Source organism: Abramis brama (genome assembly GCF_963993115.1).
Source record: "Abramis brama genome assembly, chromosome: 25".
NCBI classification, from domain to species: domain Eukaryota; kingdom Metazoa; phylum Chordata; class Actinopteri; order Cypriniformes; family Leuciscidae; genus Abramis; species Abramis brama.
The window spans coordinates 21,682,297-21,696,505 of NC_139987.1; the positions used below are offsets into that span (position 1 = coordinate 21,682,297).

The 14,209-nt window shown below is 38.4% G+C and overlaps 1 protein-coding gene across 10 annotated transcripts in view; it reads left to right on the forward strand.

The window, feature by feature from the left end:
* The window catches only part of gramd1ba (GRAM domain containing 1Ba), a 50,636-nt gene that overhangs the window by 25,166 nt on the left and 11,261 nt on the right, over positions 1-14,209 (forward strand). For 8 of the 10 annotated variants that reach the window (XM_084104100.1, XM_084104103.1, XM_084104099.1 and 5 more), the window contains 7 exons: positions 3,259-3,475; positions 4,210-4,230; positions 6,678-6,698; positions 13,212-13,296; positions 13,615-13,718; positions 13,912-14,007; positions 14,080-14,160. In XM_084104100.1, the coding sequence (XP_083960226.1) occupies positions 3,356-3,475; positions 4,210-4,230; positions 6,678-6,698; positions 13,212-13,296; positions 13,615-13,718; positions 13,912-14,007; positions 14,080-14,160 (528 nt within the window). In that variant the 5' untranslated portion in view covers positions 3,259-3,355. The remainder of the gene's footprint in view (positions 1-3,258; positions 3,476-4,209; positions 4,231-6,677; positions 6,699-13,211; positions 13,297-13,614; positions 13,719-13,911; positions 14,008-14,079; positions 14,161-14,209) is intronic. The other 2 variants (XM_084104101.1, XM_084104107.1) reach the window with 1 other exon arrangement.

A 14,209-nucleotide genomic window follows, 5' to 3' on the forward strand; every position in this document is an offset into this window, starting at 1 on the left:
GTCCATTAGCTACAATTTCCAATATGTTAGTTCTTATTTTATGCTTTTGCCACCTTGTAATATGTAATAGAATCATGGATTTTTCCAGCAAGTAAATCCATCGTTCATCCAATTTCAAGCAGATAACTGTATGTTTTTTTAGAAGAGATATGCATCTGTGACATTTGATCAGAATAATGCATTGCGTTTGCTGCATGTACCGAGCGATTTTTTTATTCTTATTTTTGCATCACATAGGAGTGTTTTCACCCCTTTAATGTGTGTGAGAAAAGATGTTTATCTCTGCCAAATGCTCGAGCGTGAGAGAGCAATATCTTCCGACTGGTGGTATGAGAAAATGTTTATACCATGTATGTTAGTTTTTTGGTTTTACCCTTTAAGCAGAGGTGTGAAAACTGCATTCACACATGCACGTGTGGCCTGTCATTACGGCTCTTATAAGCGCAGATATGACAGATGAGAGGCGAGTAGAGCCGTACATCCATCCACAATACAAGCTTTTTTCTCTAGAGTGTTTGATAAATACCTTTTATCACTTTATAGGTGTGTGGAGAGTGAGGAAAGTGTTTGGCACTTGTGTTCTCAAAGCTGCACCCTAATGTCAGTTGCTATCTCATGAGAGACAATGCTTTTGTATGATGTCTGGAATGGAATACTAGCTCACTGCTTATTGGATACTGTGCAGTATGTACTGTAGACTGTCTGCTTTTTTAATAACGCACATACTTTGCACAGGATACATACTATGTACTACACAAATAGTGAGTATAGCACAGACGTATGTGGGGATGCACAATATATTGGCACCTTATTGGCTAATTATGTATTTTTCAAATTTGTACCAGTTGATGGTTAATATTTTTCTATTTTCATATTTACTATATTTTTACATTTAGATTGCCTTTTCTGCCTTTTCATTATAATGTTGTCAAGTCAAGTCACCTTTATTTATATAGCACTACAATAGATTTATATAGCACTACAATACAGATTGTTTCAAAGCAGCTTTACAGTGATAACAGGAAAACAATGCAACAAAGTTTGTTTCGTGTCGAAAATAGTGTCATAGTCCAGCCTAAGTAAGTTCAGTATGTTCATTTTTGTTGTAAAAAAAAAAAAAGTTATTAATTTAGTTTATACAGCATTTGTCTATACAGCTGCTCTGGAGAAAACAGTGATGTCATCGTCCAGCTCAGTTCAGTTCTCATGTAATGGTGTCAATGCAGGCAGATCAATAATATTGTTGAATATTAAGTGTTGTGATGCCTTAATTTAGTTGTAACATTTAAAATGATTTATTTTAGCATTTAGACTATTTATTTAGACAAAATAATATGGAATATTGTGCTGCTCACCCTCACTTTGTATATTGAATGATATGATGTACAAGAAAACATTTAAGCAGCTGATCTAACAGATTCTTGACAGCTTGATAGATGTAGATCTATGCACCGGTAATTTGATGCCACTGTTTCTGTGAAGGTTTTATCTGCAGTGATTTATTTGCCGTCAGAACCTTCTAGAACACGTGGACTTGCGTTCTAGAAAGGAACGGCTGCTTGAGTGCTTGAGTGTTGCTGCATGGATAAAATCATAAGTGCATTAGGTTGAATGAACCCAGAGAGGTTGTGAGGTGTTTTATCAGTTGCTTTATTTTATTTGCTCTCTCTCTCTCTCTCTCTCTCTCTCTCTCTCTCTCTCTCTCTCTCTCTCTCGTCACACTGTTTGTTTTTCCAGACGGGCAGCTCTTAGCTCAGGTACAGAACATTAATAATTAAGATAGAACCTGGTGGCCTTTCTGAGGGACAGATGAAGGGCTGGCAGCAGGAAGAAGGAGGATTGCTGCATCAAGAGATTGAGTCAAAGATAGATGGCTAGAGAAGGGTTTTTCCATCTGATTGAAGAGGGCTTTTCATCTTCTGTATTATCTATACCATCTTGACCTTTGTAAGCAAATAAGGTCTGATTGAGAGATTCTCCGTCTTTGAGGTCAGCTAGTGAGTGTTGTTGTAATGGTTTTTCTCAGAAGATTGTACTCTTTCTTAGCTTAGGAGAATTAATGAAGTTTTCAGTTGTTTTATTTGAAGTATCAATTTTGTCTGAGATGTTTCTCCTAAAAGCTCTTAGGAGAAATAAAATGAGACCTGTTCACACAGTTAGAGAACAGAGCTACAAAATGAACATGCACACCATAACTCTGATAATTTGGTACCATAAGAATTTGAGAATTATTTGACTTTTGATTGTAAGTTGATTGACACATTTAAAGGGATAGTAACCCAAAGACCCCAAAATAAAAAAAAATTCTGAATTTACTCACCCTCAAGTTGTTCCAAGTTTCTTCTTCTGTTGAACTCAAGAGAAGATATTTTGAAGAATGTTGGTAACAAGACGGTTGACAGTAGCCATTGACTTCCATAGTATTTTTTTTCCTACTATGGAAGTCAACGACTACCGCCAACTGTTTGATTACCAACATTCTTCAAAATATCTTCTTTTGGGTTCAGCAAGGTTTAGAGCAACTTGAGAGTGAGTAAATGATGACAACATTTTTGGGTGAACTTCCTATGTTGAGAATCTCCTGTGAGAATATCAAGGTCTCAGGAGAAAAATATATGAACTAGGAGGTCTCCATTTGCTTTGCTCTCCATTTTAACATTTTTTTCTTCAAGTTTCTTCTCTTTTTTTTTTCTCAGTTTCAGTTTTGTGCTTCGAAAAGATCATCAGATGTTCAGTTCCTGTATTTTGTCCGATCTTGTTTTTTCTGTGTGATTTTATCATTGATGTGGAAATTCCCACCAGAACTACAGCGCTTTAGCGATGTGACCTCCGCTGCTGTGTTTTTTGGTCAGAGTTGTAAGATGTCAGTCTGATGTACATTCCTGGAAGCTGACAGGGCAGAGGTGAAAGGCCTGCTGGGAGGATTTGTGTGTTCACAAGAGGTTTGGTGGTTTTGGTAGGGACTTTTCCGTTGAATTCTGTTGTTGTTATTCTGAGCCAGTGACTATATTTATTCCCCTGTCCTTTACAGAATACCTTATTCATTTGTACATTTTCAATAATAGATTTAATATGTTTACTATAGCCTTTTGATGGTTTACACAAAACTCAATCCTGCATCTCCCACATGAGCAACCACACGTTTGTAGCTCATGCGCTAACTGTCCAGCCAAGGCTCAAACAACCATTTGCATTCTTTTTGTGAAGTGTAACATCTGTTTTATGGTTATTTATTGGATATTTTTCTTGTTTCTGTAGCACTGCCAGTAACTCGAACCGCAGCACGCCGGCCTGCTCACCCGTCCTGCGTAAACGCTCGCGCTCCCCAACGCCCCAGAGTCCAGAGGGAGAGAACATGGTGGAAAAGAACTCCGATCATTCTTCCGATAAATCCCCTTCCACCCCGGAACAAGCCGTCCAACGCACTTACAGCCAGTCGCTTCACAACACCCGCACCGGAGGAAAGAACTCCAAGGTAAATGTGTGACTGACTATACGTACTGTACTTCTGCTCACCGTCTTCATATACTGCGTGTCTGGCACATCTATTGCTACTGTGGGGTCAAATTCCTCATCAGTGCAGGCTTGTAAACTCAATTCTGAGTGTACTGCAGGTGATTTATACCTGTAGAGAAGATAGTCTACATTTTCCTACAAGACACCAGTGTTTACAGTTTTCCAGTAAATTTACTTAAAAACCTAGTGAGCTGCCTATCCAGTGAACAGTTTAGTCATCATGCACACAAAAAAAGTCAACATACACACACAGTGTGAGTGTGTGTGTGTGTGTGTGTGTGTGTGTGAGGCAGCTCACTAGTTTTTGAAAAGACTGTAGAGCTCTTGCTTTCTTTTTCCTATCATTGCATCTGTTGAAGGATTGCATTTGCAAGGTAAAAGATTAAGCTCTCCCTTTCTTCGAGAAGAACATGCTTCATAAAAACAGTACATCATTTAAAAAAATATTGTGAATGTCACAAAGTGAAGCACATTTAAGTCTAATCAAGTCAGTCAAGTCTTTGCATTATCATTTCATGACCATCAGCACCTCATGTACCAGAATGAGTTACGGAACATCTCTTCTGCTTTGATACTGTACGTGGGGAAGCTTTGCCGCCCAACAGTGTTTTTTATTTGTCTGCACATAATTCATAGTTTTCTTTTTGTTTTTGTTTGTTTTCTGATATCTGTTCTTTCTCTCATGCATGCTAGTCCCACAAGAGACTGTCTAAAGTAAGCATCACTCTTTTCTGCTCTACTGTACCTCCACCCTGCATGTGACCCATCCCATAATGCTTTGCATCACCTATCTGTGCTAACCTAGAAAATGCTAAGCAAACTGTGCAAGACTAGCTAGTAATGCCAAGTTAAATGTTTTGAACTTTCTGATACACACTAGCCCCTTTCACACATACAGTCTTTACTGGTAAATTACTATTAAGAGATCATGTGTGAACACAACCTTTCCAAAAGTACCAGTAAGTTCTAACAATTTCCCGGTATGAGAAGTTGTAACATTACCAGTAAATTACCGTTACGATTCTGTGTGTAAACAAAGAACAGGATTACGGGTATGAGCAAATGCGAGGTCAGAAAACACCATCTTAAGAAGTTTGCGTTGAGCCAATCATAATGCTCTGTCCGTTTATGGTAAGTTCCGCTGCTTTTAATAGTTTTTCTCTGTAAACATGCGCTAGACGGCCACGTCTCATGATCGAGAACCTTGCTGTGTCCAAAATCACCCATAATACCCTTAAATAGGGCATTATTTGAAGGTACAGCCATTTGTAGTGGGGTCCGAAACCATAGTGGATGTTATCTCATTCAATCCCACAATGCACCGCAATAACGAGTGTACAATCGATTTATTCTCAACGGCAAATACCCATAATGCACTGTGAGAGTCCCATGTCGAATGAATTCCCGCAGCTCACCAGAAGATGGCGCCCACAGCTTAATCATCCATCCATCCATCCATCCATCCATTTTCCAAACTGCTGGTTCAATGGCTACAGCACATACAGCACATATCATACAGGTATAAATTCCGTTTTAATTAATTATTAAATTGTTTAGTTAATGTTTATACATGCTATTAGTTTCCATGACAGAGTTTAAGATAAATCTTTTCATCACTACTGAAGCTGCCAGTTTGCAAAGTTTCAAATAATTATTAAACAGCATGCACAAACTAACTATGCAGCACACTCAAATTCGCTCACTCGTTTTTATTCAAGTGAACTATATTAGTGGTCTAATCTAGACAATAGTGAATGAGGGTATAGAGGGCGATTTCGGACACAGCCCCTCCCTTCTTTTCCATTAATCAGCTCCGCAGTTATTGCGTATGCGTATTATAGTAACTGCAATATTACAGTAACTATTATGCGCCTCGTTTTTTTAGGAGCAAAATCGCATTCTGTGCGAACCTTACGCATGTCACTCAAATGTAGTCAAATTGGACAGATAGTGAAACTAAAGCGCTTCTCGTCCAGGTAGATGAAGAAAACAGATGTGTTTAAAGGTAATTTGCAATCATTTACATCAGAGTTTACCGGTAAAGTCATTCTGGTAATGTTATGGTAATTTACTGGGATTGCTGTGTGAACAGGGCTTATAAAAGAGATGTTATCTTCTATTTGACACCAAATGGAAAAATCACAAAAGCAGAAGTTTTCAGCATGCCATAGTAGAAACACGTTACTTATGTCACAGTCAGTTTATTTTCTAAAGACAGATATAGAAGGATAAATACATATTTATAAGTAAAACATTTCACACCTGACCTCTCTTGATGAACTTTCTCTCCAGTATGACAGACTAAACCTGATTAAAGTAAGAAATCAGTATTTGTGCCCTTGAGCTCAGACCCATCCTTTGAGAAGAAACCACAGTAGAGTACTGTAGAGTCCCAGTGTGTGTGAAAAGATCTGTCCAATGCTCGCATTACACTACTTTCTCCATTCTTTTAGGTCTTTATATTTGTGTGTATGAACCATAAACTTGTATCACAATCTCTGTTAAGACACTTTTAGGATAGTTGTGGTTTTATAGATCTGTCCTGTCCTCTATAAAATGCATTATACGTTTGGCAATGTTTAACAACAGGAGTTTAATTTAGTGTAGAGACTGCCCCCTTGTGGTAGCTTTGTGTTTTGCGAATGTGCTATGATACAAGCACAGATGAAAGATTCTATACGCAAACAGAGCCTTCCCATAATTCCTTGTTTATGATATACTTATACCTGTGCTGATCAAACATTCATGGATAGATGGATGGATGGATGGATGGATGGATAGATAGATAGATAGATAGATAGATAGATAGATAGATAGATAGATAGATAGATAGATAGATAGATAGATAGATAGAATGGACATTTTTTGGTACTCATGAGGAAAACAGCTTATAAATCATGTTAAATACAGAAAGTTTTCTGTGATGGGATGGGTTAGGAGATAGAATATACAGTTTATGTACAATATAAAAATAATGATGTCTATGGAATGTCCCTATAAAGCATATGTGTGTCTGTGTTTGTGTGTGTGACTTGTATATAGCCAAATATAAGTGTTTGTGTATATTTGAATCACTCAGGACCCTTCAAAACTCACTCTAATGTTTATCTCTTCCTCTTTTGTTTCTTCTACCATCAAAATCGGATTCTTCAAACTCACAGAAAAGTCAAAGCTGGTATAACGTAAGTTTTTTTAAACATTTTTTACTCTTCATTACTTTTGATGTTGAATGTCGTGTGTTTATACAATATTGTGTACAATATTGGCAGGTTGGGGTTCTTTAGGAACTGGATTTTGTTTGTCATTATTTTTTTATTTTTTTATTGCTCATCAACATGCTATGTCATGTGAATCTCTGAGGGTGTCGCTTGCCAGAGTTAAACTGCCTTCACAGACATTTCATGTAGGAAATGATTACCTCTTTCTTCTGTAAGGCTGAATGGTTGGCCTGACATTTGTTTTCCTGTGGGAAAGAATCCATTTTTATTTTCAGGTCAGCTAGTACTTAATGAAATTTTTTCATCATTTTACAAGTGCCTTTGTGATGTTTTGTCAATGTGTTATTGTCGGTCATAACCTCTGGGCCACTCTGATGAAAGTGCACTGTAGAACGTCAGAACAAAGAGCGCAGTGTTCTTTCTCTCAAATAAACAGTGTTTCCATTTCTGTCATGGATCAGGCTGTGCCACTGTTACTACTCAAACATACTACATCTAAAATATATAGCATAGCACAGATCATTTGATTCACATTGAAATCTCAGACTTTTGATTTGATTTTGAGATCTCTTCTGAAACTCATGTGAGATTGCTGGATTCTTTTTTCTTCCCATAAAAGTTCCCATATTATCATTTTTTTTTTTCACAGAGCAGCAATTGAGATGAAAAGATCTCATTTGTGGGTTTTCCCCCAGCATCACTTTTAAAGCATAATTATGTTTATATAAAATGCAGCGTTTTTTACAGGGAGAAATTTAGCAATTTAATGTGCAAATCCTGATTTTATATATATATATATATATATATATATATATATATATATATATATATATATTTTTTTTTTTTTTTTTTTTATTATTATTTTTTTTTTCACTGCTCCACTGCCATAACCACAGCCATATCACCCTGTAGCCCAAGACTGGTTGCCCACTGAAGCTAAGCTGTGTTGAGCTTGGTCAGTACCTGGATGGGAGACCTCATGAAAACACTAGGTTGCTGCTGGAAGAAGTTTTAGTGAGGCTCACCCTGTGGCCTGTGTGGGTCCAAATTAGAGGTCTGCAATCCCACGGGACCCGACAGAGTACGCCGTGGGACAAGCTTTGAATTGCTGAGTGTGAATGCGGGAGGGAAGTTACTGATAAATGTGCGGAAAGCAGGAGAAAGAAATGACTTGTGGGCTCCAGCTAAATATAATTATCTAATAATAACAGCATGAAGAAGTCTGTAGCTGGAGATCTTAAGCATTGTGTGTAGAAATTGGAAAAAAGAACCTATAGATACCAGAACGAGACAGAATCTAACCAGACTGGGACTGAAAAATCAGCATAGACAACTTCCTACGGGCTTTTGCGGGCGGGAACGGGAAAAAACGTGAAAGTTTCGGATGGGAACGGTATAAAATCTTGCGGTAGCGGGCAGGAGCAGGACTGAAAAATCCATCCCATGCAGACCTCTAGTCCTAATGCCCCAGTTTAGTCATGGGGACACTATACCGTAACAAGTACCATCCTCTGGATGAGACGTTAAACCGAGGTCCTGATTCTCTGGTCATTTAAAAATCCCATGGCACATCTCTTTAAGAGTAGGGGTGTAACCACGGTGTCCTGGACAATTTCCCTCCATTTGCCCTTATCAATCATATCACCTAACCCCCAATCACTCCCCGGGTGCCTCAGCAGAATGACTCTGGGTGTGTGTGTCCACGGTTTGCAGTGTGTGTGTGTTCACTACTCACTACTCCCAGTGTGTGTGCACTAACTTGGATGGGTTAAATGCATAGGACAAATTCTTAGTATGGGTTAACATACTTTGCCTTCATATGTCACTTTCATTACATCTTTCATATAAAAGCTTCATTCATTCATTCATTCATCCCTTGGAATAGATAGTCATACAACAATGAATTTTCAGTTTAAAGCAAATGATCTGCACTCAATTGAATTGATCAAATTTTGACATGCAAATATATATGTTTGAACACTTTTTTACCAGAATAATTTTTAAATATAGATATTTTTTTCCTCTTTTATTTATTTATTTTTTGTTTGGAAGCTGCGTTTAAAATTCACAAAAAATCTGAGGGAGGTACAGAGTCCTGCACTTGGGCGGGTACCCGATAGGTGAACCATTAATATGATGTAACGGGTGGAATAACATTTACGTTGTCATTTGGTGTTTAGGTTGGGAGTCCATTATCCAAGACTGTTTCGAATCAATTCGGTACACGCTGATAGGCAGCTGCTTTGAAAAGTTCCCAGTATGCATATTTATGTTCACACTGTGAAGACTGTCAAAGCTTTATATTTTCAATGCAGTTTGTAGCGTTGAGCATTATTGCCAATTGTGCTGAATGTAAGTACTTGACAGCTTCAGTGATTATATAGGGATGGCCCTTTGCTCGCTTTCTGTATGTTGCCTATTCAGAATTTGAATTATTATTATTATTTTTTTATGCTGCTAGGAGGACAAACAGCCACATATAAACTGAAGAGTTTCAGGAGAGACGACCGCATTTTAACGTGTGTGCAGTTTGGGTCACGGTCTCTGTCAAACGGGTCGGGTGTGGAATTTAATTAGTGTTGCTGTCGGATAACGGGTCGGGTGTTCTGTTAAGTAGTGTGGGTGCGGGTTTACCAAACAGGACTCTGCGGGGGAAGTCTGAATGGGCATGATGCTTCTGCATGACTCCATAAACAGAGGAAAACCAATGTGTGGACACCAGCGTCTGTGTGGAGATAACAGTCAGTGTTTATAAAGACCAGCAGGAAACAATGATGCTGGGACTCTCTCCAAGTGTGAGCTTATCAGAAAATTGTATACTTTGCTCATTTTAGTTTTTCTTGGGTGGGCAGATAACCGCAAGCTGTTGAATAATATGCTCAGTTGTAAGATGACAGCTGTAAACATTCTAAATACAGACAGTAAAGGAAGAAGCTTTTTCTCCACAGGACTGTAAATAATCACATTCCCCGTCACGGTCACAGGGACAGTCAAGCCATTTTTATTTGTATAGCGCATTTACAAGCCATGTTGTTTCAAAGAAGCTTTACAGAAAATCATGCATTAACGTCTAAGCTTTAAACGTGAACAAGTGAAGAGTAAGTGTAGCAAGGAAAAAACGCGACAAAATGTTGAGCTAGAGGAGTGAAAAGTTCTGAGATAGCCTAAAGTACAGGATGAATGGGAATATTGTGTTATTCTGTTTTAATTTGTAATTTGTAGTGGTGCCATTAATCATGGCAAATGTAGGGAAATGAAAAAATATTTGTCATTTATTTCTCATGCATTTTCTGGTTGCACTTTATTTTACAGTACGTGCACTTACAGTGTACTTACCTAAGAAAGTACTGGGTAATATAAGGTAACTATGGGCTAAGGTTAGGTTTAGGGGTAGGTTCAGGATTAGTACCTAGTTATTACCCAGTTATTGAAATTACTATAATAAGTGCAGTATGTACGTGGGGAATAGGACTGTAAAATAAAGCGCTACCCATTTTCTTCTATAATTCTACTTCAACTAATGGTTATATTTTTGTAAATATTTTAAATGAAATATATTTTAGTTACATTTTTCCCTCATATTTACCAATAGGACCTAGATTTAACATTGGGCAACCAGACATGTAGTGCCAACATGTTTTATTGTACAAAAAAGAGACTTCCTTAGGACTTTCAAAGAAAAGAGTTGGTTCTACCGAGAGTCTTGCTCCTGAGCTGAACAATGTGTCTGGCTCAACAGTGGCCTCAGATGTTTTGTTTGAGAGGGGATTGGAGGAGAGGCCAGAGAGAGAGAGAGATGATTCACCCATTTGGCATCCCCTCAACATCCCCCCTTCCTCCAGCCCAGGAAGTTAACTAGAGTTTGTTCACCCCGTTAGAGTGCAAGAATGAAGACTGAGGCGTTGTCCTTGGCCGTGCCTCAACACTAACACCATAAAAATGACTTGTGCACAATGGGGGCCTCTGATTCTCTCAAACACTTTTTATCTCTCTGTCCTCTACTTTCTCCAACTTTTTGATCTCTTTCTCCCACTTCATGAAAAAAAAAAAAAAACTGCTGCTTTTGCTAGTTTCGCAATAAAACAAATTTGTGGAAGCTGAAGTATCTTGTTCAGGCACCGAACCCATCAGGGTCTTCAGGAAACTGGCAACAGCAGCTGTCACAGGAGTATAAGGTTTCTTTGTAACATTTCCGGAGAGACATTGAATCAAGTTTGACCTGGGGTGGGGGTGTAATGACAGTCCTAGGAAAAGCATATAAATCTCCCAGCTCTTCGATCATGAGTGAGAAAAATGTACAGCCTGAAGCAAAGAGCTCACTACATGTGGCACAGCCCCTCTTCTCTCTTCTTCTTTGCATTCTATTGGCCAGCTGGCTTCCCTAGCTCCTCCTCCCTCTTTCTCACACACAAACATTCTCTCAGGCCCCTCCCATTCCTCTTGGCAGAAATGTTTTGAAGAAAGTCTTAGTGAGAACTCTTTCCTGTTGTAGTAAAGGGCTGCTTCAGCTCAAGAGACTCTCTGTGAGATTAAATGAGACATTTTGCATCCTCCAGGAAGATATACTCAAAGGGACGTGACGCAGATGAACTAATCTTGACTTGCAAGGATATTAATGCTTGTATTTTGACTATTTTTATCCATACTAAAGAAATTGATCTGAAGAGAAACCCTGCATTTTTTAACAGGTGGATGTTTTTCTGGGATGCCTCAAGGAATCAAACACTTTTCAGTTTTTGAATTTGTGTAAAGAGATTTTGCCTCGGGATAGTTCTTGGACGATTTTGTTTTTCTTGGCAAACATTTAGGATATGCAATATCCTAAATATATGTTTTCATCAGATAGCTGTATCTGAAAACCTTCATGAACCCTTTGAATCTAAAATATTGTAAAGTGGCAACGTACCTTAGAGTTTCTGGCTGGATCTGGAACTGTTTCTTGTATTTAGTAAATTTGGTGGATCAGCGGGCATAAACCCTCAAACAAAAAGATTGTTTTGCCACAGCCTTTCAAAGCAGACCACTAACAGTCCTCTGTGTCTTGTTAAAAGTTTAACTCATTTCCTGAGGAAACCGTGCTCCGTTTTCATTGTCAAGATTGATATGTGTCTCTTATCAATGTGAGGAGTTCTCCCGCCGTATGTGGAGGATTGTTTGGCTGGTGTTTAGGTGCTGAGACTCTTCAAAAACAAGCCCAGTAATGCCAAAGGAGGGGTGCAGAGGTTACGCCAGGTCATTTCAGAGCATGGCCTGCTGAAGCTGGTATTGAGCTCAACCTGCATATCGTGAAGCATTGCACCACCATCAGGAGCTGAGACAATAAGTGGGAACGTGAAGAGCGATGGAAGTCCTCAGCTTTGATGCAGACTCTGATTGGCTCTACGACTGGGAGGCAGTCCAACAGTCTGAAGTGCCCCTGTGTGATTGGATGGACTGGGACTGGGATTTAGAGAGTGTTCCTGCTGTAAGCAACCAATCAGTGAGCAGATGAGAAGGGAGTTGTCTCCCTTTTTAGTTTGGCTTTGTTGCTGTTAGATCATGAGCATCTCATTATGTTTCAGTGGAGAGACACGACTACAGTTTTACTACTGTGCGCTTACGGACCTGCTTAGGACAGATGCCATGCATTTTGCTGTGAATGCAATGATTTGATATATTTTTTGTATTTCTTTATATTTATTTTTATTTTTGTATATATACACTGCCTTTTCCAGACTGATAAAGTGATTTTTAAAGTACATTTTTGTAAAATATTAAACATTTAATCAGACAGATAATGTGTTTTAGGGTTAATAAACTGCATTATGCAAAACTAAAATCAAAATTTCCTATATAAGTGTTAATGGAAACAGGGTGACAGCTTTACAAATTCATTTGAGAATTTAATGCTGATATTTCTTTCCATTTTCCATGTTTCATGTGTCTACTATACAATGGTACATACCAGGTATATATTTTAAGGTTTTTTATAAAAAAATTATATATTTTTTTTTGATGTACTGAGCTGCTGTGAAAGAGAAAATATGCTGGGGACACAAGAAGCCTTTATAATATAATTTTAAAATGAATTCTTTCTTCTAAAATCGAAAAATATATAGAAAGAGAATGAATAGAACATTCTAGGTTTTATTGCATTTACAGGGGTGGGAACAGGCCAAAAAATCTTCATGATTAAAGTAAATGAAAAAAAAAAAGCATAAATATACTTACTGACTTTTTTTTTCTTTTTTGGTTATTGTAGGTAAGACAAACCATTGTGTCTGTATATATGGGGATACAAATGGCACCCGTTTTGTAGAATGACCCTTTTACAGTTTTTCTCCAAAAAAACAATGTATGAGGTCTTTGTTCCTTCTGAGTGTGAGTGTTTGCTGAGAATGCTGAGTGTTTTAACTGTCTCTGTGTGGATGTTTGTGTTTATATCTGTACTGTACATACAGTAGCTGGTCTCATTCTCTCTCTCCTCTCCTCACTCAGGTTTTGAGCCCCACATACAAGCAGCGAAATGAAGACTTCAGGAAGCTCTTCAAGCAGCTGCCCGACACGGAGCGCCTCATTGTGGGTGAGTCTTATGTTTGTTCTTTACATACTGAAGGCAGCTACAATATAATTAGCCGTCTTGTAGCATACATGTTATCATTTAACATACAACCTGAAATTACTGTATTGATTTGTTGTTGTTGATTTGGTTAGGCCAAAAATGTTGAGACCTACCTTTTTCTTTTTTCATTTTTTTTTTCAAACTAGTGATTGCCTGTTATATTATAAGTTTTGTATAAACAATATGTATAAAGCATGGAAATGTTTCTTGTATGAAAGTGGAGGATGCATCTTAACATCCATGACCTTTGAACTCTGACCTCTCACCTCATCCTGACAGACTACTCCTGTGCCCTGCAGAGAGATATCCTCCTGCAGGGCCGCCTCTACCTCTCCGAAAACTGGATCTGTTTCTATAGCAACATATTCCGCTGGGAAACGCTGGTGAGTTGAAATATTACTATCATCTCTGATTTTCTCGCACAGCTGTGAGGAGAAACGGCGTATTCTGCACAGAATTGACATTTCTGCCTCTCTTTTTAGCTCTGAAAAAACGGATATCCAGTGAATGTACTGTGTTGCTTCAGCAGGTTTGTTGAGTTTGTGTCGTCATCTCTCTATGTCTGTGTGTGTTTAGCTGACCGTGAAGTTGAAAGATGTTTGTTCCATGACGAAGGAGAAAACGGCTAGACTCATCCCCAACGCCATCCAGCTGTGCACAGACAATGAAAAGGTAAACAGAGGTCTTTGACTTTGTGCACCAAACTCTGTCGTACATACTAAACATTTGCATATTCTCCTTTAGCACTTTTTTACCTCATTCGGGGCGAGAGATCGGACGTACATGATGATGTTCAGACTCTGGCAGAATGCTCTGCTAGAAAAGGTTTGACAAGATATGTCATTATTCCCAAATGATCCTTTGAAAACAAATG